The sequence below is a fragment of the Camponotus floridanus genome, unplaced genomic scaffold (assembly GCF_003227725.1).
Source record: "Camponotus floridanus strain SB8 unplaced genomic scaffold, Cflo_v7.5 scaffold16, whole genome shotgun sequence".
In the NCBI taxonomy this organism is placed as follows: Eukaryota; Metazoa; Arthropoda; class Insecta; order Hymenoptera; family Formicidae; genus Camponotus; species Camponotus floridanus.
Genome location: NW_020229281.1, coordinates 952,457 through 979,920, shown reverse-complemented (window position 1 = coordinate 979,920; position 27,464 = coordinate 952,457). Strand labels below are relative to the sequence as shown.

The window sequence follows — 27,464 nt, the reverse complement described above, 5'->3', positions numbered from 1 at the left end:
AAACGCTTTGTGAGAAAAACATTCTCAGGGTTTTTATTTTATAGAGTATTTCGCCAAACATATAGAGGAGAGAATACAAATTTTTCAGCTGTGAAAAAAAATAATTACAAAAATAATTTTAAAATAAATTTTAAAAATAATTATAAAAATAATTTTAAAAATAATTAAATTAGAAATTTGCAAAATTGTTTTCTTTCTCGCAGCCATCGCCTCGACTTTGTATTCTTATAAATAACAATTTAAGAATTATTTATACTTTTTCTTATAGCTTTGCATATTTTATAATCAATATGTCGAACAGTTATAAAGCTGTCAGGACATGTGCTTTCTTCTTTCTTCTTTTATAGCACTTCTTTTTATGTTCTTAAACTTCCTTATTTATGTTTAGAATGATACTTCTGAAAAATATGCTATTGTTTACTTTAAGATGGTCATATCTACCTGTTTGTTGAGAATATATCGCAGTATATATCGATAAATTTTGCGGCATATTCTCATTTTATTCAGAATAGACTCAACTTTTATAGAATTGAGTGTAAAGAAAAGTTTAAAGTGTTTCTTCTTTATGTAAAATTGCTATAATAATTCAATCTAACGTTTTGTTATAAAACGATAAATGAGAAAAATATTTATATCGTTTCAACTTTTTTCAAGACATCCTCGACTTCCAGATCGAGGCAATCTTTTCAGAAAAAATTTATTTGCTGTTATATCAAGATAATAATGCTGAAGTAACTTAATTCACCGACAATCACAATCTCGATTCGACATGTCAACGCGAATATAATTTAAAAGTATCCCTCCCGATCCTTCGGTGCGCTAGAGATCAGTTCCCGCCTCTTCCACACCGGCTGCGCTTGTACACGTTGATTCTGCGTTGTCGTCATCGCCGAGGTGACGGAGGACGGTATCGCCGACGTGGACGTCACGCCGAGCGACGTCTTGCCAGCTAGGGTGTCGGCATCGGGTATGTGGCGTGTCTGATGCCTCGTGTCCGTGTAACGCCTCTTCGTGTACTTTTTGCTTTCGCTGGAGGTCACCGTCGAGTTCTTGCTCGTCTGCAGGGTCGACGCGAGGTCGACGTCCCGCCGCGAGATCTGCAGCATTCTCTCGATATCGGCGGTCTTGGACCTGAATCACGCGAGCGCAAATCCGCGTTAGGTCGCAAGTATATTAAATTTATTAATTAATTTATTTATTTATCTTTTTTTAAATTGTTCGATCAGTAATCTTGCCGCGAGATTTTTTTTATTAAGCTGCATATCGTAGTAATTAAATTTTCAAGTATGCAAAAAACTGTTCGTGTGTAAGAAACGTTGCCAGTTTTAACAAGTTTATCCAGATGGAATTAATTAATAGCGGAATTAATGAGGAATTTTCAGAAATTTTGCGTCAACAAATTTCTCAAGTATTTGAAACTCGAAGGTTACTATTTTATAAGAAGGTCTGCAAAACGATCGACTCTGTCTTATCACGAAATAAAACGAAAGTTTGTCTACGCGATACGTGTTGGGAAACTGTTCACAAGGCAAATAGATTTTCTAGTTGCAACGGTTACATGAAGAATGAGTCGATGCGTCCACACCCTCAATCTCAATAAAAAAAAATCATCGCGGCAACCAGCGTCTCCAGCAAGTCGTGCGAAACTTTGCGGAGACTTCAGGACTTGGAGGAGGAAGGAGGAAGAGACGGGGGGCGGGGAGAAGAGGTATAACCGCAACAGAATGTACTCGCCTCAAAACCGCACCACCGATGCTGGTGATGCTCGGCGTGTACGGCGCCGCTATACTCCGGATCGTTTCCTGCTGGCCGGTCGATCTGCCCACTTGCCTCACCTCGCTCGAGGTCGTGAACGAGACCCTCTGCAGAACCGCTTGCTGATCCGGGATGTACGAGACGGCGGTGACCGCGCTATCGGGACTCGCCGGGGGCGACGACGCCCACGACGGCGGGGAGCTCGGCGCTTGATCGCCCGACAGGGTCGCCGAGGAACCCACAGCGCTGTCACTTCCGTGTCTTCCACCTGAGAGCGACGATATTAGATTGAGACCGCGCAGCCTCACGATTCCAGATTTTTAATTCCATCATAATCGTAAATTGTTACAAGTATTACAGCGTGTCTAGCTAAGACAGAGAATCCGCGCAAACGTAGTTTATTTGAGATCCGCAAGCGTAGATATAACTTTATTTACTTCTTCTTAATAGTTTATTTAGACGAGATCGCTCTCGAAAGCTTCAAATAACATTATCTATTTCTTCCTCTTAATCGTTGCCATTTTATCAAGATGAGTTAAATACCTATAACTTTTTTATCTTGTGCGTATTTTAAAATTTATTCGAAAAATTAATATCTGATGAAAATGCGCGAATTAATATATTATATAGGCAACTTATCGCGTGGGATTAATTTTCTTTTCTATAGAATTAATGTGTGCAATATATTTGAATATGGTTTTTAAATATCTATGCAACACGAATCGGTATCGAATTACGTGTGAAAAGCGAACCTTCGCTGCAACCGGAGATGGATCTCTGCCTCTGCCGCCTCGGGGGAGCACTCGGTTGCTTCGGTGCCTCCTCGATGTAAGGAATGTCCGGATCATCGAGGTTCAGGGTGAACGCGTCGGACATGGGTATGGTGAGACTAGCGGTAATCACTACTGGGGAGGATCTTCGGCGAGGATCAGACGGATCCTCGCTCGATCCGCTATCGACGCTGTTGCTCCTGCCCTCCTCCTTTCTCCGGCTTCCTGGTCTCTTGGGCCGTCGCGGTCTTGGTCCTATGTCACCGCCGACCCCAGCGGTTTGATGTAAACACTGCTCTCTCGTCCACATCTGGAGTAAGAGAACCGTAATTCCGATTAACGATATCACACGTAATACAAGTTTAATAATAAGATAGAGTTTAATAACGATGAAATATTGCTGAGATATAAAATTGTATTTTTCATGCGTAATTTTAGATAATCGCTCTTAGATTTTTAATTTAAAGCAATTTTTATATTTTAAATTCTTTTTTAATTAATCAAGCTTGAAAGTATCACAAAGTTGAATTTTTTTACTATTGAAAAGCGCTTGCATGCATTCTGATAAAATTCAAAATTATGCAATTTCGAGAGGTAATTTTAAAAATCGCAGATCTGGAGTGCATAATTGAAACTTTTAGAGAAAGAGTAGTTTAAATCTAAAATTTAGAAGAGTTTAGTTTGACATTAAGAGTGAATCTTGCAATTACAAGCTTGATTCCAAACGTTTAAATTACAAACGCAACGTTCGTCTAGAGAATCTTGGTGACGCTTATAAAATCTACCCTTTTTTAAATCCGATTTCTTTGACTCTCTTTCATCTCAAGTTTCAAACGCTAAATTTAACTGTCGGACAAACGGATAATAAAGTGCATGATCGTAGCACCTTTTTCGTCGATGTCGTCGTTGCCGCGGTGTTTGTTGACATAGTCAGCGTCTCCTCCACAGAGAACGTCTCCGCCTCGCTGCAGGGATCCACATCATCTCCGCATTGTCTGCAAAGGCACGTGCGAAATTTTATTTCAACGTTTTCAAGTCGATATTGTTACACTATAATTCGCAAGGGCGTAAATATGCGAAGAGCATCCTTACCTCGCGGCATCGATCGCCGCTCATGAACAAGAGACTCGGCGTCCGTTAGGTCAAGGACAAAATTCACGACTCCAAAAAAATCACTTTTATTAGGGGGATATAAAATATTCGAAAAAGTATTTTATAAAATACATAGAATCGTTCATAGACCAATAAGTGTAACAGCGTTAATTTTGCAAAGTCAATTTCAGGTCTATAGAGCGGGTATAGTTACTTGACACTTTGGAACTTTAACAGCTGTGCGTACATACTTTGCAATCTTTATGTAGCTCATAGCTGTATTGCTTCTATAACTTTGGGTTGTATTGTTTCTTTGTTTTCTACTAAAGCTATAGAATGTTTAAACGATACTTTAGATCGTGCAATAATTATGAGGAAAGACAAATATGATAACGATGAATAAAAATTATTATACAAATAATAAATTTTTATATTTTAGATACACTATCAAATTACAAAAAAAATTATTCTCTATTTTAAAAGCTAACAAAAGAAATTTCTCGCGATATGTACCATTCAAAATCGCGATTCGGTATAAAATGATCGAAATTTGTGCATTTCTTACGTAATTATTAATTGAGAATCGATTATTAAGATGACAATAAAATACGATACTCACTCTTCGGCGCGACGAGATAGAGCGATATCCAAATCTGCTGGATGGGTGTCCATCATATGCTGGTACACTTCGTCCAGCAGAGCCGCCGGTACCATGAACAAGGTCGATGTGTGTTCCAGGAGTGCCCGCATGACGTTTATCACATCTATCCTTTCCTCGGCTCTCTCCACCGAGACCTCCGACCTCATCTGACTGGGCTTCACGCAGTGTAGGATATTCGGAGCGAACACCTGGAACGCGTATACGATCATATTTCTGATTTTTTGCGCGATACGACATATCGATTTCTAATTTAATTAACGTGGCTTTTTTCGGGATGATTGACGATAGCCGAGAGCGTGTGTCGACCACCGAATTAATTAATCTCATGCTTCCCGCAGAAATTCCCGTCGCGATATAACAATATTGATACGTAACGGAATCTTGTACGAGACGCAAAATGTTGAAGTTAATTTTCAACCTGTCAAGATAAACAATTTCTCGATCTCTCCAAAATCTCTTAATGTTTCTCGATGTTGCCTATATGCAATTGAATGTATCGACGAAAGTATGTTTGTAAGATAATTAAGTTTAAATTGATTCTTGAAAAATGTATATTATTATATAAAGAAACGAGAATTTTTTTAGATGTACAAACAAATGAAAATATTCATTACGCAATAACGTGTACAAGAGTCATAGTTAACTCAGTTTCTCTCCATTTCCAGATTAATTAGAGAAAAGAAAATCAGAGAGAAACGCAAGAATTTCACCGTCGAGTTGATAAAGAATTCTTTTTGCGTATCTCGACCAAGAGAAAAGTCAACGAGATGCGACGCGGAATTCAAAAAAAAGCAATAGGAGTATCGGAAAGAAATCAAAGTCGAAGAGTGTCGGCACGCGCGATACTGACAGTTGCGAGATTCGTCGTATCCATTTTATTCCCCGGAATCCAATCCCCAGTCTCGCTCTTCTGGTCCTCGCTATTGGCCGCGACAACGCTCAAGAAGTTCAAAAGTGCCCAGAGTGTCTCACGATTGGGAGTAGGTAGAAGTTGAATGAGATGCTGTAGAGCTTCCTGCTGCAGTCGTCTGTTCCTGATCTCTGAAAGACATTCGAATGGCTCGTTTTATCGCGCTTTAATCGAGAAGATGTAAAATTTGGAGTCGCGAAGCAAAAGAAAATTAAACCAGGGAACAATTGACATCTCACAGCGTAAATAAATTTATCAAAATCGACTATGCAAATTAAACTGTCCTTTACGAGCTGAAGTAGATAGTGAGATAATATTCGCGAATAGCTTAGCCAAATTAGAACCTTACTTTGTGTATGCACGAAGGCTTGATATAAATCTCTGCAAAGCAGAGGGTCTGGTAGATCACGGAAATATTCCTTCAGGAGAGTAGCTACATCATGAGGACACTGATCTGCGCCTATCTTGGTTTCCCGACCGCAGTCAAAGTCTTCTCTTAACTGAAATTAATTATAAACGTTACACTTAAGACGCATAATAAATAGAATAATGTACTCGTTTCAAAGAGAGAGGAGAGATTTTATCTGAAACGATATCATTTGAGTTACTTAAAAAAAAATAAATAAATTGGTTTCCCGTTTGATAAATGTTTAATTCCTATCGATGATTATAATGTGCATTAATGGACAATATGAAGATTGAAACAGAATTCGATAACGCATACAGATTAATGTATAGGATATATCTGAACAGGAGTAAAGAAGACTTATCTGACAAAGTTGTCAATTTCCAATTTAAGCTCATATTAACCCGAAGAACACAGTAATTGAATTATGACATTATTTTTTAGTCAGCAAAAGCGTATGATTTCTATTTTAATTTATATGTACTTTTTTGCACTAAAAAATTATATATAGGAAAAATTTGCTTGCAAATAATTGGAATAAAACGAGACTATTGTGTAAGAATAAATTTCAATCGTCTCGCAATATCTTTTATATCAAAAAGGAAGTCTCACCATTTGAAAAAAAATTTAAAAGTCAAAGTTAATGTCAAAGTATTCTTGTTATTGAAAGAAAACGTCGTACCTGTCTCACCCTCTTCTTCGAGGGTGATACGCGAAACACGCCTAGCGTCCGGAGACCGGTGGCCTCGAGGTGCCTGATGCATTGCCTTACGACGTTTGGTACCGCATCCCACTCACCGGCAGAGCTTCCTCCGCCGCTGTCACTCAATTCGAGCACTCCGGAATCGCTTCCTGTGAGAGCACCGCCTTTCGACGACAAAGACTCGCAGGATCCTCCCTAGGTCGAAGAAAATATCATTTGCATAAGAGAAGGTAAATGGACATATACATTCCGAGAGAGATTTATAATATATGATGCTGATTTTTTTTAAGTAAGATGCTTAATGATTTCTATTCCTTGATTTATAAACTAGAATGCATATAAAATTCATGCATTGATATAAAATAGCGATTTATATAAAATCAAATGTTTAATGTCATCTGTACAGATGATGTACGAGTATCATTCTGTATACTATTAATTCTTGTAAAATCTTACTAGTTCGATAGCATCAAATGTGCACATATCCCATATAATGGAGCATTTAAGCGGAATCGTTTAAACTTTCTCTTAGTGTGTCGGGAATGCTAAAATAAAGTCCCTCGCGAAATTGAGGGTTCTTAATTAATCCGCGGTTAAAATTAGCGATTCCGTTCTCGTTCTATTCGCGTCTTCGAATCCATGATGTCACCTCGGACGTGAGACACGCACGTGACGTCGACACGAGAATTCTACGTCGTCTTCCTCACGTTGTACGTATATCGATCGATCAATCAGATTAGGCGTGGCAAATCTCGCAAAGATGCCAAGAGGGATGATAAGTAAAGATAGACCGATTAGATCTTGAACGATATCTTTCCGATTTTAAACATGATTTTTGAGAATGATTGTCGCCAAGTTTGCTCTAGTTTATTCGGACTGTAAGGGGAACGAAACGAATTTTTTTTTTAACTTACTTCCCATAAGGATAATATTTATCGTCACACTTTCATAAAGGTGTCATCAAATTTTATGAGAATGACCAGGCAATTTTAATCTGCTGTTTTATTTCGTATCGTAAATTAAAATGAAAACTGGCTGTGTAAATGTTTTTCGTGCCATTCAAAACACAAAGCATAGTCTCTTTTTCTCGTTCTCCAGTATGTTAATCATTTAATATCATTTATCGAATTGTCGGAAGTAAACCGCAAAACACGCGTGCGAGAGCGGTTGGAGATATTATAAAATATATCGATGCTATTTCTGCCGATGAAGCATAGATATTTCGGATCTCGGGAACAGCTGATTTAGCCTCCGGTTGTAAAAATTTCAAGTGCAAGCGACACATCAATTTCTGGTTACGTCGGCGCTTTATTGTTTTGATCAATTATCTCGATCGATTTCTAATATTTTGTTTCTACTTTTTATCATCGCTTTTTCCTAAAAATTTATCACTTTTCTCTCTTTATTTTTGTTTTTATATTATTTTTAATTTTAATTTGTAATAAAGTTGTCTACTTTTCCTATACATGTAGATTGTATAATCGCATTTTTTAAATTTTTAACATCAAATATCAGAAACTTTGAATTAAACAAACGTGCAATTATAAATTTTGTTTGAAATAAATTGAAGAAGCAAAATTTTATCATATATTTGTTCAAAGAAAATTTAATTAATTTTCAATTGTGTGTAATATCCTTCTCTCACTTAAATATTCTTTTATGTAACTTGCTGGAAACATTTTCTCGCATTAATCGCATCTATAGGATCCATACGTTTAAGAAAAAATACATTAATTCTGGAATACATTGATATAAAATAACAAACAAAACATAGAGGGAATCAATTATCTCCAATCATTTGAAATAATGATATTCGTCAATGTCGGTTGCCGTAAAAGCATTTGCGGAAATGCGTCGATATGTCATTATAGCTTCCGAATGTTCCAATTCAAATTCGAGGCATGAAACGATGGGTGCAAAATTTATCTTGCTGTCGCAATCTTTCTTTTCTCCCTACTAATTTACTCGTCTTTCCGTTCGATTTATTTCGAAGCAGAATTAAAAAAAGGAAAAATGTTGAATCTATTGATCTATTCATGAAATTTATATGAATAAAGTTTATATGTCACAAAATCAGAAAAATGTCAAAGTTCATCGCTCATATAGATTTGTCGCAAATTGTTTTATAAAGTTCACGATATCGATTTGTTTTTTCGGTGATGAAACTTGTAGCCACATCGTGGATCATCTGAGGATAGTCTTTGAGAATATATTTAAAGGAGATGCGATAGCGAAAACAATTTACGCTTAATGGAGAAAAAAGCGATCTGTGAGATTACGACTTTGAGCTTCGTAATTTCTTCACGGCTAATTTATATGTACAGGATATCTTAAAATTTTAGATGTCCTTTTAATAGCAGATTCTCTAGGAAAATTTGAAGGAGATTTTCCTTAGCAAAAATGCCATAGAAAGATCATCATTTTTTGCAAATCCAATCAATTTTTTAATCATATATCTTTGAAACTCTATAAGTCTCAAATTAAAATTCTATTAAAGTAAATTCCAGTTGAAATTACCTAGAGAATATAATATTCTCTCTTCTTTTTTCTTGTAACTTGAAAATGATCGATGTTTTCGCTGAAGGAAAACCATTTCTATTTGACTGATTTAATTGAGAAACTTACAGAAGTGCTGTAAATTAGAATTATCAGAACATTATTTTGCCGTACTATGGATACTATAATAAGATGAAAGTTCGCGAAAATTAATTAGGAAATTTCTACGAGAACTATGAATTCTTGGAATTAATGAAGCCATTATGCGACGAGTGAAAACGGAAATTCGCATTCGCTTAACTGTTGCCCTAGATGTTTGCTCGTACATCGCCCGCAGTCCTTCCTGCAAAAGGGCTCGATAATAACAGGATCAATTCCGAGAACTAATTTGAATTGCTCATACGGCAACGTAACGAAAAATTGCATAATAAAGGATTTTAATTAAAAGATATTGCGTAATAGATTTCTTTTGAGATAAAGCATAATATTGGGAAATTGACATTTACGTTTCGATTCCCATAAAAGAAATAAAAATTTTTCGCTACGCGATTTATACACGTCGATATATTTAAAGATTATAATTTAATAAGAGTATTGTAAGCATCGCGAAGAGAGAGAGGAATTTCGAAAATAACTATCCAGAGAGACATCATGGGACTGTTATTTTATTATGTAATAGTACGAGTTATCGTAGGTTACGGTCGGGCTATAATTCTATGCCAGACATCATAAGAAATCGAGATCGAAAATAATAATCTTGTAGATCAGGAAACGCACATCGCTGATCGTACACCAGTGTTCTTAAAATAACGATGAACATTCGTTCTCGAGTAAAAAAAAATTGTTTTCTACTCAGGTACAGCGGCGCTTCTGAAACTAAAATATTCACTTCCGATTGGGAAGTCTCTGATCTGTCACCTTCAAAAGAAGAAGGGAAATTTATAAAATGAAGACACGACGAACGTTATCTCTTCCATGCTAAACATTTTTGTAAAGAATAAAAATAATATTAAAAGTATATTCTTCGTTGGTTTTAAAGTGTATAAACTTTTCCAAAGAAATTTAAGAATCCGCCCACGACTTGTCGGGGATATTAAAGTTAAAGAATTCTATGAAACCACACGATGCCGGGTTGATAGAGAAAGGAAAATCCCTTTTTTTCCCAACAATTTCTATTCTATTATAATAGAAGTTTGAAATTAAATTCCCTAATCATTTATTGTAAAGTATTGTTTTCAAAGTTCTAAAGAATAATTGATCCCGACTAAAGTTTTCAAAGAAAAATTCATCACAGAAACTATACCGGTTAAAATGTTAAGCTCCATCTTTTTTATTGCTCTGTCTAATCTGAGTCCAAAAGAGAGAACTAAAATTAACATACAATTAACTTCTATCGTTATTACGACAGTTTAAGAGCAGGAAATTTTAGCTTGCACATGTATAAGTGCACCGTCTTGTGACATTAATTCCTCGCATCAGGCGATCTCTCTCCCTCCCCCCCGCTATATCGCAACCCTGACCGCGTCTTGGACGGGAGATAGAGATAAATGGCGTACTCGTGGCCATCGGTCAGACGTATCCGTCGAAAAATAACCACTTGCAAGTTCGACGTCTGGCAAAGTCACGTCGCAAGTGGTCATCGATAAACCGCCTGCCCTGGCAGCAACGATGACGCAACACGGTGACGTCGTTAAGCGATGTGACGTCAATGAGAGAAAGAGAGAGACATGCCCGAACGGAGTTTTGGGCGTTGTTCAAGACGATTTTTATTCACACGCTTGTCTTAAACGTTACTACGCGTGTATGAGATCGAGAATCTATTACGTCTTGAATTTTTCTAGAGAGATATATAACATAAAGACGTTTATCCCGCGAGAATCGCTCTCGAACTTGCCATGTTTATTACATGAGCTAGAGGAATTACATAAATTCCGTGTAGAAATATACGATACCGTTTTAAGTTTCTATATTTGCTCGTCGTTCGCGGTCGCATCTTTAATGGTCGCTCAATCAGCTGCCAAGCTTTACCACTCGAAAGAAACTTTTGTAATGCAGGTCAACGCCTTGTTGAGAGTGCAAGATGCGAGTCTTTATGCATCGCGTATCTTTTCCAACTTTCTATCCTTTATCGCGGTTTTAATCAAATAATTCAAAGATATATCTCTCTCCTCTAAAAATGCAATTTTTTTAGACAAAAAAATTAAGTAGATTTAAATACAAAGACAAATACGTAACGCATATAAATCTATAGGAAAAGTGGATTTGAAAAATGTAAACAAACGCCAAAATGTATGTGAAATATCAATCGGACCCGGTATACTTAATTCATGCAATAATTTGTATCGAATATCGTTCTAATCTCTGATCATTTTTACCTCTTCTGTTTTTGCCGCGACGGTCGTCGGTGTTTCTATAAGGCTGGAGAAACTGGTGCGACTGCCGTGTCTGCTGCTCCTACTCAGACAACCGACATCGGTGACCTCTCCAGCGGCGATTCTAGCGATTCTATCATTCTCTATGCACTGCGACAGCGGTATATTGAACACCAGACCACCAGCTACGTCTGCGAGCAAAAAAGAAGAATGAAAACTTCAGAGGTTCGTACATGTCTAAATTTAATATGCACGGAATTTTAATATAAAAATATTTTTTATATTAAAAATTTTTTTATTTTTATTAAAATTTTTTTTTTTTCGAAATAATATCGAGTACTTTTTAAATACTATAACACTTTCTTTGATTAAAGATTTTAATTGTAGTTATAGTATAAATATGATTTAAAAAATTTGCATCTTTATCATAACGTTAATTACATGTGTACGTATTTTTTTGAATATTTATTTGATACACGTGAGATATAATTAATAGTTACTAAATTGGCTTTTGTTATTGGCTGTATGTATATTTTATGCGCGATTTCGTCAGTAAATCTTTCTTTTTCGAATAATTCGTAATCTCCTTGATCATTTGGCTAGCAAACGAGCACCGCGAAATCAACATTGATCTAATCTACGAGCCGTCAGCTGCGCTTTGTGGACACGACGAATTTGCGCGTATGCGTACGTGTTTCGTGCACAAATAAACTAAAGCATCGATGCGTTGCTATCGTCCGCTAATTAGGCTCATTAATGAAAACGATAGTATTTGATGACAATTTGCCGCATCATGGGCACGGATCGATTAATTAACGCGTTTCTGTAACGCGAATTGTTTAATGAAATGGCGAAAAAACTGGTGAATTATAACGGAAAGTATCTTAAACAAAATTAAGCAAGAGTAACTCTTCGTTATATTCTGCAAGAGTAACTTTTCATTATACTAAAGAACAAAGCTCTAAGAGGGACAGTGTTTAAGATGATATAATTATTTTAAAATAAATTTTAATTTCAACGTCTGAACTAAGTAAAAGGATTCGCAAAAGGATTTCGCTAAAAATTACATATTAATAGTATTTTCTTAATAATTTTAACCAAGTTTTTAACGCAATTGCGAACAACAGACGCGATAATAATACATACTATGTAATTCGCGATAATAATCCAGACTTTCTGCATTAATAGCGCTAATTCGACGCGGCTTGAGATATTTTCGCGACGCGATTCTCGGCGCACGAGAAGACAGACCTTCTGTAGGATGACGCGTTTAACGTGACACTAATTAACATCAACATCCACTGGGTATTGCGCATCCTTTCAGATCGCGGCCAAAAACGTATCCCGCAAAGTTGCAATCCCCAAGACAGACACGAGCTTCTTTTAGTCTACCCACGTCTGTCTCGCGATATGAAAGCCAGGTAATTCGAAGCACATTTGCCGCTACGTCGGCACCGTCTTCGATTATAACGTTAAAAGCCGGGGAGGGAAAATTACACGCCCGATTCCTTCAATTCACGCTCATAAAGGATTGAAACTACATTGTTTCGAAGCTCGCTCATCATCATCGACTCATCGATACATTACGCGAAGTGCTTGTCAATAATAATTTCTTTTTTTGAATTATTTTAATCGTCCGTAATCGTGATATTTCGAATCTCTAATCTTGTATCTTGGGGGGATTAAATTTTTTTGTAATAATATTGATTTCGTGTATTTCTATTTCGCTGTGATTATTTTTGCATTTTATCTGTGATACTAAATTTTTGTCACGAGCAACGGTTTTGCGAAAGCCTCTTTTCTCATCCAGGTTATGCATGCGAGAAATGAATAAAATGTCTTTTTCATCGACGCAATTTGTCGCAACGTGTGAAAGAAAATACTACACGAAGAGACGTGGCCTGTGACGATAGACGGAAGGCGTTAAAGTTTCGATCGCTTCTTCAAGAGAGCCAGCTGAAAACCGAAAAGCAACAAACCGTGTCCCTATACCGATCCGATTATAGACCACGATCTGGGCCATCCCGGCCATCTCTTTTTCTCTCTTTCTCTCTCTCTCTCTCTCTCTCTCTCCTTCTCGTCGAAACGTACCTTCCCAAGACGAGCGTGGAACACGAGCCACTTTACGCACTACAATGTGCGAAGAGAACGAGCCTCTTCTTGGAAGCGTCGAGAAACGATCGGCATCGATCGTCAAACACTTTGCCACCCCCGTGCGATGTCGGGGACGTATTTAGACGCGCGGAGTGCGAGCATGCGAACATTGCGTATATAAATATCCCCGGTGTATCTTGTTGCACGCACACGTTTAAGTAATTGACATTTCCTGATAGGTGTATTTATATATGTGGATGCAATTTTGTGTTTATGCCTGTATATCTTGATCGCCGACATACTTTGAAAATGAAATTTATAGCATCAGAGTCGCGTGTACTACGGTTAGCAAGGTCTGACGATAACGTTGCGTTTAATGTCTCCACTGGGAACTGTCGCTCGACACGCTCGTCGAATAATTTGTTCGTCGATCTGCCGAGATCTAAAAGCTTCAATTTTTAATAATTATTAAAAAGCATTAGCGGATCTTTCTCCTTGTATACAGTACCGGTCAAAAATATGTCACCTTTATGAAATGTATCATCAATTTTGAGGATAACTTCATTCAAAATGCATATATTTCTATCTAGTCAAATATGTTTGCGAGTATGTAAGTTATTGATTGAACAATAAACTTTTCATTCAATAATAAAAACAGCAACTCAAGAAAAAATTGATTAAATATATACATTTTGAATTAAGTTTTCCTCAAAAAATATAAAAATGATATACTTTTACTGAAAATGAAATCTTGATAACTATTTGATAAAATGAAATAAAAATGCATTTTATATAAAACTTCATTTTATGCCATATATGTTATTGGCTTTATGCCAATAATATTGTGTTTTCTTTCTCTAGATATGTGTACTAATATCTTAATTGTTTCTGTCGGGAAATGTTTACACCAGGGATCAACAGATGTCTATTTCATTCTTACGAAGTAATACAAGTTTGGAATGCAATTCATAGCGTCACTCTTGAGAGAGAGCATTAAAGTAGTAGTGCATTAAAGGGAGTGAGCGACCTCACGGGAAGATTTCCCGATTGACGTCTGGTGTCCCCTACGCATAGGCGTATTCAGTGTGCATGCGAACCGCAAATAAACCTGATATATGCGGAAATATGTACCGCCACTGAGCACCCCGTGGCTAATTTTAGCCGGCGAAATTGTGTCTCATACCAGCCTGGCCGACCGATCTTGCTTCGCACCCGCCTCTCGCAGCCTCTTGCACACGGATAAGTAGATGCATTTTCCACGGCAAAATTTCATTTCGGTTACTCCGATATTAAGCTAACGGATATGAGAGAAGAAGAGAGAAAAAAAATTTCAATAATACCGTAAGAATGGAATTAAGGTCATTTTTCAAATCGATTTTTATCGCGATTAATTTGAAATTAAATATTTACTCGGAATTTTTTTCCTATCTATTTTATCTCTTTTATTTATTTATTATTTTATTTATTATTTTTAATTATTATTTTTATTTATTTATTTATTATTTTCATTTATTATTATTTTTTATTTTTATTTAGTATTATTTATTATTTTTATTTATTTTTTATTTTTTTAAATGCGACACCGAAGATGCTGATTTACATGGTTTATACAACCGAGCGGAGTTTTGAATATTCTTGAGGGTATACTACAAATTGTATAAATATTATCGTACATTTGCATTCGGAATGATGCTTTTAGTGCGTGTCCGCGTAATGCGTCCGAAGAGAGACACATGTCACATTAGAATTTTACATGAAAAATCTCATTTCCAATACTATATCCATTTACGGCTATAATCTTTATCTGAAATGTCACGGACGGTATAAAAGCGCGGCAGAAAGCAATAAGGATAATCGCCCACACGATACATAATTAGAAATCTTTGAAATGAGAACGCGATGAACCGAGCGCATTTTCGGATAACGTGTTCGCCATGGAAAATTGCAGTTTGCTCGCGTAGCGATTCCATTGATATGAGAACGCTCGACAAGGAACAATTATCCTGGTACGTTTCGCAAAAGCGTTTCATCTGCATTTCTACATGGGAATCGCAGTAACCGGAAATAGTAATCTCCGCTCTATCCTGCAGAGATATCTCTTTCCTATCCCGGAAAATTTTCATACTTTTACAATATTATTTTCCCGGTATGATATAATGAGAGTCGATTATTTTTTTTCCATTTTCTTTTATTCACTTATCTTTAATATTTATGTAATAATTTTATAAAAAGTAATTTTATAAATAATTTTATAAATTTTTGTTTATTTGGCCAAGATTAGCGTTTAATCTGAATTTCTTTTCGATATAATGATTCACTTGATCCACACTTCTTGTATAATGATTCACTTGATCAAACATGGAATTTGAAATGACGAGACTAAAGAGAGACGTGTCGATCGACTAAAATAGATTGAAAATTTGTCCCAAGAACAATATTTATCCTTGTTACGATAGATTAATATATATATATATATATATATATATATATATATATATATATTGCATACAAATACATATATGCGTAAGAATGTCGTAAACATATCAAGTGATAGAGCACTCCCCCGAAGAACTTCGGCGAGCGCTATTGCGTCTGTCTGAAAATAACTGAACCAGTTATTCTCCAAACAAATAATTGCGCCATAAATTATACGATCGTTAAATACGCGGCTTTCACGCATTCAACTACGCACTTCGTACTTAATTATCGGCACGATCAAACAAATTTTCACGCGCGATTCGTTGCTTTTGCATCGATGATTTTCGCTAATCCTTACGCGCTTTTTGCACTCGTAATGAGATTCGCGTGTTTCATTTTTTCATTTCATATATTTCTATATCGGAGACTGAAGAATATGTTTCGCTGAGACGAGGATATAAATTTAATTCAGATTCTCCGGAAAAAGAAGAGTACGTTTTATATGGAAGATGAAAAAGTTGTACATCGATTTATTTAATTGGAGATCGTTGAATCCAAAGTTTTGCGAGAGCCATGTGAAAAAACCATTCCAATTTTATCAACGCTTTGTTATTTCAAGTTTCATTCATTGTACAACGTAATTAAACATGATTAAAAGGATATCTCATCGATATAATTAGAGAAACTCGTTGACCGGACATAACGGATTTCGTTGAACTCGCGTTTTTCCCTCGCCTGACCTAACGACCGCGATTCTTTGTTACATCTTATAAATAAAGTGTATCAGCGTCAAATAAAAAAAGATACATTTTATTTATTCGCGAGGAGATTTTAATTGAAGGAGAATAGAAAGCGGCAGATGATATAAATAGATGTCATCGTTTATTCTCGAGATTACGATTGTTTCTCTTTGTTGCGAAAGTACATTGACGATATAGCCGGCGGCAACGCGATTAACCGGTATTGCGCTTTGTGCTCACCCTTTTCTTTCTCATCCTTCCCTTTATTGTCGAAGAAGCCCGTTGTTAGAGCCTTCCTCTTCAGCAGATACGCCCGTCTCTTTGGCTTCGTGGTCGCCGACCCGCTGCCGAGCGTTTCTGAAAGGAAACGAAGAAAACGATCTGACAAATGTATTCCAAGACTCCTTAATGCAATTATGCAATCTTGTAAAATCAGAACAGTATCTGCTTCTGGCATGCTGCAACAATTCGTATATCTATATATAGCATTTATTTTAAAATAAATCCGTCTGTTGGTATAATTTAATCAATCTTTCCTTAGATTCTTTTTTAGAGAGACAAAAAATGAGAAGAAGAGATTTTGAAAAAATGATTAAAAGAGAGAGAAAGAAAGAAGATATTTTTACATTTTTACATGTTTACATATGTAATGGGAATAATATAACTTTTTCATAAATAAATGTAAGAGATTCAAATAGGATCTCTCGCAAAAATTAAGTAGTTTTAACTGATATGTATGTGGGGTGTTTTATATACGAATTTCTTGCCTTTCGTTTCCGACATAATGATAGCTTTCGTATTGTCATTAATTATGTTTCTGATTTATTCTAATTATGAGTCTGATGCTGCAATACATTTTACATGACTTTTCTCTTCGTCTTTACATCTTATAAAATTTAATCTCGTTTTAACATTCGCGCTTTGGGGTTTGATAATAATTTACTATTTCGATTTCATAATATAGAAAGCTACTCTTGCCATAACATGGAATAACAAAATTTAAAAAAAGTAGAAAGATAAATTTAAAGTTGAAAGATTTTTTCAAATTTAATTTTTCTACAAATAATGGATCTACATAAATTATATTTGTAATGTATATTCATGTATAATTTATCATTATATTATTATATCTCCTTTAAAGGATTTTCACGGCTTACAAATAATATTACGTATCAAATGTGAAAAGTGAAGATGTTGCGATCCAATATCCATCAACGATGACTTGATGCGTTCCTTGCACTTTCTACTTGAAGAATGTATACTATTTTTATTATAGTACAATTACTCATAGTCATTCTATTGTAATATGTACAATGTCATTCTAATGATCTGATCGGAATTTTCGGCATTCAGACGAAAGAAGAGAGACATTGCAAAATTCGAGTGGATGAAAGCGGGCGAACACTCGTAGTCATAAACACGTCAATCATTTGGAGTTCAAACAAGACAGCCAAACGGCGCCACGTCTTTCGCGATAAATGCCGAAGTAATCTCTTAGATATACAACGAGATTCCGAGAGATTCTCTCTCTCTCTCTCCCCTATTATTATTCCTCGTAAGTATACGAAAGCGGTCGGTCGATCGGTCGATTGAAAATCAAGTTCTTCGAAGAAGCGACAAAATTGCCTGATTTCTTCGTATTCAGCTTGAAATAACTTATGTAAGCATGGAATAACTTCTGTAAGTGCGGAATAAAATCATGCTATCCGATTAAAACGACAAATTAATTAGATATTTTCTGAAAATAATTATTTTCAAAAATATTTTCTCTTACGATTAATGAAGAGATTCGTTTAATCCTCAGATTTTCGCAGGAGAAATGTTTATCTTTTTATAAAAAAATAGGATATATTAAAGAGATCTTTATAACACTGATGAAACGTGAATCCTCTAAAAGAACAAACCTTGGGACGAATAATTCACGTAACGTACGGGGGCGTTGACGAGAAAGCACATAAGGATTCGATTCCATACGGCGTACAAAAGCATCCGAGAAATTCATGACTCTCATCGATGTTTGTTAAATAAAAGCCGGCGGGGGCCGTACGCTTAAATATACGATGGAATTTCGTTGGGCGTAATTTCCTCTCTTTTCTTCGCCCCTTCGAAATATACTTCACGGATTAATGGAGCATGGCACGCAGAGAGCTGCAATGGAATTACACGTGCCTGGAGGAATTCCTTTCAAAATCTGCGACACGAGTGGAACGCGGATGTAAAGCGTGAGCGTGCGATGTAAAGAGAGAAAGAGAGAGAGAGAGAGAGAGAGAGAGAGAGAGAGAGAAAGCGCGGGGGTGTGTTACTTGATTTAATAATAATTATAGACGGAGAAAAGTATAAAACGATAGATGTCATTCTTTCCTTCACTTTTTCGCCAAAAATTGCTACAGTACGTCAAAATTTTCGTTTACAGATCTCTTCTGACTTTCCTTTTTCCCTTTTTTTTATTCGAAAACCACTCACCGCTTGGCGGTCTGATGTGCACACCCAGATTGAGAGCTTGGAGTTTGGCTACGGCCACCTTGCAGAGGACCTTCCTCTCGATTTCGGACAGCGCTCGCAGCGACGTATCCTGCAGAGTTATGCGCCGATTTCCCGTGCCTGCCCAAGTGCATTTTCCCTGCGACAGAAAAGAGGATGGACGTCTCTCGTTTATATCTTTCCGTCGACTTACCGTCGCGAATTGCGCCTAAGGATGCTTTGTATGTACAATCCCAGCAAAAAAGTAACTGAAAATCAATATTGACGAATATATCCACCTTTGGTGTATTTTGAGTATGAAAAATTGTGTGGAATACAATGATCTTAGCTACAGTGCAGAGAGATATTTTTTAATATTTATTGTGTTTTTACTGAAATATTCCGAATTTTGTTAATCGAAATGATTAACTTTTGGCAGAGAATTTCGCCTTGTATCAGATACATGGCTAATTTCATTGAATTATATTTAATATCTTTTTAACCAGTTAGTACTTGTATAATATTATTTGACCAAATATTTCCTCTGTATCTAAACTACACTTTTGCAAATTTTAAACAAATTCTGAATATTATTTCCATGTGTTTTTGTCATTTCGAATCGACGTGGTTATACGTTTCCCATAAGAACACATGTTAATTCGGTGCAAATTAAAATCCTTATAACTTGTGAACGCTTTAGTGAATCGATTAAAAAATTGTACTGAATATTCTAAACATATGTATAGACATTCTGTGCAATTTTCATTAAATTCTCAATATTTTGAAAATAGGTACAAAACATCCTTAACAGCGATCTTAAGCGAATTTTCGGCACGTGTAACCCTGACGCGAGAAACGCCGTGGAGCGTGTGCAAATTAAGAAATATCTCATCTATCGTTTCCGAACGCGAAATTTAATTCCGTGATCTCGACGCGCTCCTCGTTATCATGCAACGATTTATTTAAATTAATCCTATCATGTAAATTCGCGGAATTAAAATTTATGGATTTTCGTCGCTGAGATGAATCACAGCTCGGGCTTCCTGAAATTTGCGTTATCGTGAATTTCGACCAATTTCGATTTCGATAACGGATCGATAATCTCGGCGGATATAAATTCAGCCTCATTCGTCAGTATTTACACGTTTCGCAGACACGTGTCATAAAAATTTCATGATAGTTTAACGATTGTGCTTTTAGTAACGTGCACTTGACAAGTAAATGGAACGAAGTATAATATCGAGGAAATGCGAGATATAACGTGAAGAGATACAATATGACAGATCATAACTCATACACTTTTCTTCCATCTCGCGCAGAGAGGATCAAGTTAATCTTGCAAGAGACGTAATTGTGCGAATGTTTCGCTCTTGTTTGCGAGGAGAGCGCGCAGTAGGATCAAGCCGAGTTTAAATTGTACAAAATTTAATGATGCATACATTATATTTGTTTTTGATTAATGATGATAATAATATTGCAATTAATAATACCTCTTATAATCTAAATCAAACACACAGGAGTATAACATAGTTTCATTAATTATGTTGTCGTACGTTGTCGTAGTTATATAACTTATTATAAATCATCTGTATATTTTTTAATTGCAATATTTTATTAAATGTATATCTGCATATTTTTTAAATTGCAATATTTTATTAAAACTTTTGTAAAAAAATATACTGCTAAATGTCAGGCTTGTTTTAATAATCGTTAAAAATAACAAGAAATAATCTACTTTTGTCATTCGTGAACTAATCAACTGTGCACAAGAAAGGCATCAAATTACATCGCATCCAGTTAAAAAAGCAATCAAAAAATGTCAAAAATTTTAACGTAAAAAGCATGTGTCGAGGCAATGACATGTATATAGTTCAGCGTTATGGGCTTTAGTGTAAAAGCTGATGGAAACAAGAACGTGAGATATTCTTCCTGTCTCTTCAACTTGCAAGTAAATATATTCTTGTACATTTTTACGCAAATGTGTGTTCCTCGCTCTTGTGATATGTATTTTACAATGTTGAAGAGAGCCGCGGAAGAAAGATATGAGTAATGATTATTGTTATTTAACGATGAACAATTTTTATCAGCGCATCTTCTTCTTTTCAAGATCTCGTGTCTTGTGTATTAAAATATGCGCGATACAACGCAAGGAAAAATAAGCACGTAGCAAGCTTGAATAGAGACAAGCTTGAATAAATAACAGATTTGATGATTAATTGTTCTATTGAGAATTTATCCTTTTCGCAGCACATCAAAGCGACAAGCAAGCATAATTTTATAAATCGAAAATGTTATATCGATAAAATGTGATTTTAAAAAGAATAATTTTGTTCCATATTTACTACTTTCTTGATAATAAAAAAAGAATTCTTCATAGTAATTCATATTATATTCATAAATTTCGATTTATCTTTAAGATTGCATATTAAAATCATATTAAAACTTAAAATATATATTAAAACGTAAAAAAAGCAATTCAATCAATTTGAAATCCACGTTGATCTATCTGAATAAACACGAAATGCCAGAAAATGTAGCAAAATTAAAACAAATGTATAATATCCGCATACACAACATTAATAGTTTATTTATCAAGTAATTGATGTTATTATATATTGTATAATTTTGTTATACTGCGACGAATTAAAATATGAAACGGGAACACGAAGTATAATGCGCAGCATGACGAGAAAAAAGTTACAATAGCAAAAATCAGTGATGCGCTTATCAAAATGTCTTGCATTTGTTAGACTACTTTTTATTTTGCTGACATTATCACAATCAAGTGGAAATTGCAATGTACTTTATCGCGATTAGAGTCGCTAAAAAATAGCCATGTGTGATACATGTAGATGGATAAATTGCACTTTTATCTTTTACGCAAATACGCTAATTTTTGTATCACTTTCCCGCATAATAATGACGCTTAGATTTTTTGCTTTACATAAATATTAAGAAAGAAATTAAAATATTTTTCTTTTTCATTATTTAAAACTTGATTTATGAAACATTACTTGCGTCACTCAGTTTTCATAAAAATTTTCAAATTATTATTACCCTAACTCCTCACATGTTATAATGTATTTTTTATTATTCCAAAGTGTTTGCTTATTTTACAGCGGTCTTTGATGCAAGAATGAAAATTAAGGATAATGAAAAAAGGGAGAGGACTGAAAAAGTTCGTGACTCGTTTGTTGATCGCCGAGAGAAAATCGTTGTTCGTTGCTTGTTGTATATTCCGAAGGCTCGCGAGACGAAGGTCTCGTATAGGACGCATGAGGATTGACGGGGTAAAAAGTATCCTTGGAACGCGAGGGAAGTCTAACGAAGCCGAAGGTCTATCTAAGGCAAAGAGGGTATGTATATAAGCTTCGCATCCCATGCAAATGCAAGTGAGTGATCAAGCGGAAACTAGTTTTAGAAAGTGTCGAGTTAGTTTTCCGCCATCATCCCTTGATTGAGCTATCCTTTCTTCTCGCTATTTCCTGGTTCAATCGTGAAAAACAATGGAGAATATCCACTATGAACTTTGTCATAAAGATGAAAAAGAAGAATTCAATTTTACTAATGGAATTATTGCGTATAACAGGAATAATAGGATGTCACGCTAACAAATGCATCTCATGCAAATAATATTATTGTTCGCTTATAAAAGTGGTTTATTCAATGAAAAAATATAGCGACATTTATTCTCGAGTTATAATTGATCGGGAAGAAAAAAAAGAAATTGTATCATGCAAACAAATAATAAAACTCAATAAACGTTATTTTAATAAAATTTGGCATCGCAGACGTAGCTTTATCAAAATATTTAATTCTAAAAATTTGGACAAACCTAATCTTCAATTAAATTTTGCTACAGATATAATTTCAGTTTCCTTTTTGTCCGAAAATATTGAACTATTAATTATGTCGAGTCAAATATTTTCTCTTTTTAAGCAAAAAATTAATTAAAATAAATTATATATGTTTCCGTATTGAAAGGCATAAATTGACTAGTACAATCAATTTTTTGCGCTGCAAAAAAAAGAGTTTTCTTTTTCTCTTGCAATCTCGAGACGGATTATTGGTCGAAATAACGGAGAAACACCACGTGAGAATAGCATGGACACGAGACAGCGGTGGTAGTAGACTTTGGCTTTAGTGTGTCGATATATATCCAAGTAGTAGTATAGTGGCAGAAAGAGGAGAGCAGGGGAGGGGAGGGGTTAAGTATAGTTTATACACACCGCCGCGTTGGCTGACTATTTCTGGCGGCGCCAGCGAAATTCCGAGGCCCTAAATTGGTTATCGTGCTTACCGCTTAACGAGAACGTCTGCCGCAAGGTCGACCCCCTTTTTCTTCTTTCGCATTTTCCCTTTTCGCATCTTTCGCGTGCTTAGACGCCGAGGATAAGGAGGTGTCAAAGAAGAAAGGGAGAAACGTCTGAGTGTCTCGGCAACGAGTGCAATTATCGAGTATCGATGGAAACTTTTATTGCGAAAGAAAGTAATTTACACTCTCTTTCTTAATTTTGAAGAAATTGGAAATACAATGTATAATTCAAATTAAATATATAATTTGAAACAATTTTCCACCGCCAGAGAATATTAATGAAAAATGAATAAAAATAAACTCTCTCTCTCTCTCTCTCTCGTGACAAGTTTCGAAGATGTAAATGCGTAATTTTTTTATGAATTTGATATGAGCTTTTATTTTAAGGAAAAAAAATAACTTGATATTTTAAATTTATCGTGTCAAAAATGTGAAACCACGCACGTCAAAAAAATCATTGTTTAATTTATATGGAAAAATTACAAAATAATACACAATTTGAAACCAAATTCATTTTGCAACGAAACCTTCAGTATTTTCAGTACTTTCAGTATTTCTAATGCTGTCAAATAACTCTTTTTATGCGACAATTTACAATGTATAAATTTTTAAATTACGGATATAAAGGGACACGCTTTTTTGGGAACCCACCAAGGGCAAATGCGGAAGAGAATATAAATGTTCGCATCAAGAATTTTCTTTTACACTGAATAAATGGCATGAGCAATTTGAGTGGATTGCTCCAAAACTTACTTTCACAAAATAGAAGATTATGATATTCGTATATCATGTGAACATATAAAGAAAGAGATGGAGAGAAAGAGAGAGAGAGAGAGATGCGTACATGCAATGTTTTTTTGTCATATTTATAAAGAATATTTAGCATGTTTTGTAATATCTGTAAATAACTTGTTATTCCGGAATTAATTTGCAAGAATAACTTTATCCAAAAATAGCGCAATCGCCAATTGCCAGTTTCGCCAAACACCCTTTATAATTCAGAATCTCTTTGCTCTTTCAGAGGATATTCCTGCCTCGCGTAACATGGAGATCAGCGCCAGAAGCTGCCATTACGAAAATGCGGGTCTATGCCAAATTCACGGTATCTACTGTTCCTTTTTATTGAGCTTTTTGCTAATTTCGCGGAGACGCCAAAGAATGCGCGAGATATAGCTCATTGGAAAATCCGCGGGATGCATTTAATATAACTTCCAGAAGACGCATTTCATTTCTGTGCTCTTTCAGCTGTCTTGTCCTATCACAAACGGCGGAGGAAGTTCTCCGCATAAATACACTACCAATCAGTAAAATCTAAACTGCTATTCATAATCAAAGGAGATGATACAGTATTTTAATACAGATTATCTGATTTATAATAATTGTGATTTGTAATCATTTTTTCAGATGATTTAAAATTTGATATAAAATTTGATATAAAAATTTTCATTTTTATTTTTATTGAAATGTAATCAATTATTTCATATTTTTATTATAATGTAATCAATTATTGTAAATCAAATTATTATCAAAAGCCTTGAATATTTTCAATTTTTAAAAATGTAAAAATTTTGATTGTTCGTCCTTTTCTCTATTTTTTGTAATACGACAATTTTTTGTTCTTTTCGAATGATGTACAAGTGGAAAAAAACTCACCTGAGGCGTCCACACGGACGGCTGATGCGACGCTCTTGACGTGCTCTTGCTCCTGGAGCGCCAGATCTTCTTCGCCACCAACCGGCTGCCGTGATGCACGACGTTACTCGAGGACTTGCTCTTCTGCATCGCGGTGCCACCTGCGGAATTGGCGGACGATGACGTGAGTGCCGGCGAACCCGGTGCCGAATGCGGCTTATCTTTATGCGCGTTGGAACCGTGCAGGAGATGGGATAGGAAGGATTGATGGTGATGGGGATGTTTAACGGGAGTGTTGGCCTCCTCGGAGCCAAGGCCGGCGTCGATGCTGCTCCTGGAGCTGGCGTTTCTACTCGCCGGCGGCGACGTCGTCGTGTCGGCGTCCGATAAATTCTCGGACGGGATTTCACCAGGACCGTAGGAAGACATCTCGCGATAGTGCGCCGCCCAATTGTCCTCCGTTTGGCAGCCCTTGTTGTTGCCGTCGTCGTCGCCGGGCTTGGTGATCTCGCCTTTGGCCTTGATATTGCGTAGATTCCGATCGTAGTTTACCCGCTTAAACCGATCGGTCTTGTCCGCGTCCATGGACTTTTTTCGTGCCATCCGTAAATACCTCTTGATAGTATCGCTCACGGATGGCGACACGTCGTCGTTGTCGACGCTGCTGCGTCTCCGTCCGCTTGACTTGTGCGACGCCGCCTCCTTCTGCGAGGAGGACTCGTCCTTTTCTTTCTCTAGTAGACACGCGTCGAGGACGTTTCGGGAAACTGGATCGGTTTGCGCGCTATCATCGAGGAAGCACTTATCAGTGCTGGGTTCTTGAACGGCGATCAAAGGTGGTGGCGAGATCTTTGGGTGATCTTTTTGCGTGGATGACCAAACGTCGGACTTTTTGGTAGACGGCCTACTCCTTTCGTGATCCCACCATCGAGTGGACGGCGAGGTGTACGCACCGGTCGCTCGAGGTCCTCTGAAACCTCGAGTGCATCTCAGATCAAAGTAGAGTTTCTCGAGAAGCTTTCGGTCCGTCAAGATGTCGGAGATGACATGCTCCCGAGAAGACGACTTGCTATAGTGACGACTCAATGTCTCCATCAGCGACTTATGAACGTAGTCGCCTTGATAGGATATAGACTCGGGAACCACGTTTTTTCCGCTGGAAGAACTCTGGCGAGAAGCTTCATCGCGTTTGGCCTGAGCCATGATCATATCCAGATGTTGCTGTAACTTGTTTATTAAACTACGATAGTCGAAGTGCTCCTTCGCCTCCTTCTGTTGAATTGTCCCCTGCGACTTGGCAGCCGTCCTTGCCGGATCGGCCGCGTCGCCTCGCATGTTCAGGTACTTTTGTAGCATATCAGCCAGCTCCTTGGTCTCAGCATCCTCCTGAGGTATCTTACGACACATTACTGGACTCGATGGCGTGCTTCCGCTGCTGCCGCCTGACGTCAGTAGCCACTCTCTTTTCGCCTTGGCAAGATCAAACTTTCCAGACGTCGTCGCCTGAAGAACGAAGCTCTGCGGCGAACTCCTGACATCGTCGGCCTCGTCGGCCGAACTGGCCTGGGCTCGACAGCTGCCGCTCTTGATCTGTCTGCGACGTCGCTGGGCACGGAAGCCCAAGGTGCCCGGATACGAGGCTTTTCTCCAGAGCAGGAATCGCGGCTCTTTCTGGCATACTTCCTGAAAGTACTGCTCGATCTTTGGTATATCCTCCGGGCGGTTGTGAGTGCCATCCGGGATAAGACGCCGGCCGGCATCCGCCATGTATCGCCACGTTTTCCTGGTGAGCAGCCATCGCTCCTTGACGGGCTTGCCGAAGCCTAGTTTGGTCCTACGTTCCCTGGACGTAGGCGGTGTATCGCGTATCGTGCTCGTGGTGTCCGCGCTGTCGCGACGCGAGCGTCTCCTGCCACCGCTGGGACGCTCCGCCATCGCGTCCTTGTCTCGCCTTGCCACGCGAACCACCTTCGCAAAATTGCGTCAGCCTGGTATCGTACGACAGAGACGACTCGCGGCCGTCCTTCACTGCGTGGACGTCACTGTATCATACCAGGTGACGTGCTTATTCCCTTACTCGCGACTTATCATCTCGCTTTCGATCCAATGCGTCGAGGCGAGGGGGAATATCTTTTGGATCAACGTACACCAACTGCACTTTGACACTTTGACACTTTATCACTCGCTGAAGGAAATACCTCGAATCGTCAAAATGACAACTTTCAAGATCGACGTGGACTGGCTCGAGAGTTTCGACAAATTGACCTTCTCTTTAAATAGAGCCTAAGAAGGCTCTTCGGACGAGAAGCATTGTCAATCTTGTCCGTTCTTCGGAAGATCTTAAAAACGATGCCAGCAAAGTACAACGACGACGACGACGAAGACGTCCGGACATCAAGATTGCACGCGTTGCGAGAAATCGCGCGAGAGCCGGCAAGGTGGAAGCTGCCTAAGGTACGCGACTACTGCTCTTCAGGGCGTCGCGACGCTCGTGGACGCTCCGTGTCTAAAAGCGTCTTCGCCCCTTCTCTCCGCTTCCTCCTTCCCGCTCGCGTGCGGAAACGCGAGCGAGCGAGCCGCGAGTGCGAGAGAAAAGAAGACGACGACAATGACGACGATGGACCAGACTGAGGAAGAGGT

The 27,464-nt window shown here is 37.3% G+C and overlaps 1 protein-coding gene across 1 annotated transcript; it reads right to left on the bottom strand.

Moving 5' to 3' along the window:
* Positions 1 to 186: 186 nt before the first annotated feature.
* LOC105251269 lies at positions 187 to 26,759 on the bottom strand. Its single transcript, XM_011257931.3, has 12 exons — positions 24,846 to 26,759; positions 18,881 to 19,037; positions 16,658 to 16,774; positions 11,169 to 11,356; positions 6,277 to 6,492; positions 5,538 to 5,688; positions 5,129 to 5,319; positions 4,237 to 4,466; positions 3,412 to 3,520; positions 2,508 to 2,835; positions 1,735 to 2,023; positions 187 to 1,131 (listed from the first exon to the last, which is right to left on the bottom strand). The coding sequence occupies exons 1-12, from the start codon at positions 26,757 to 26,759 to the stop codon at positions 789 to 791; spliced, it is 4,233 nt and encodes a 1,410-aa protein (XP_011256233.2). The 3' UTR covers positions 187 to 788.
* Positions 26,760 to 27,464: the final 705 nt, after the last annotated feature.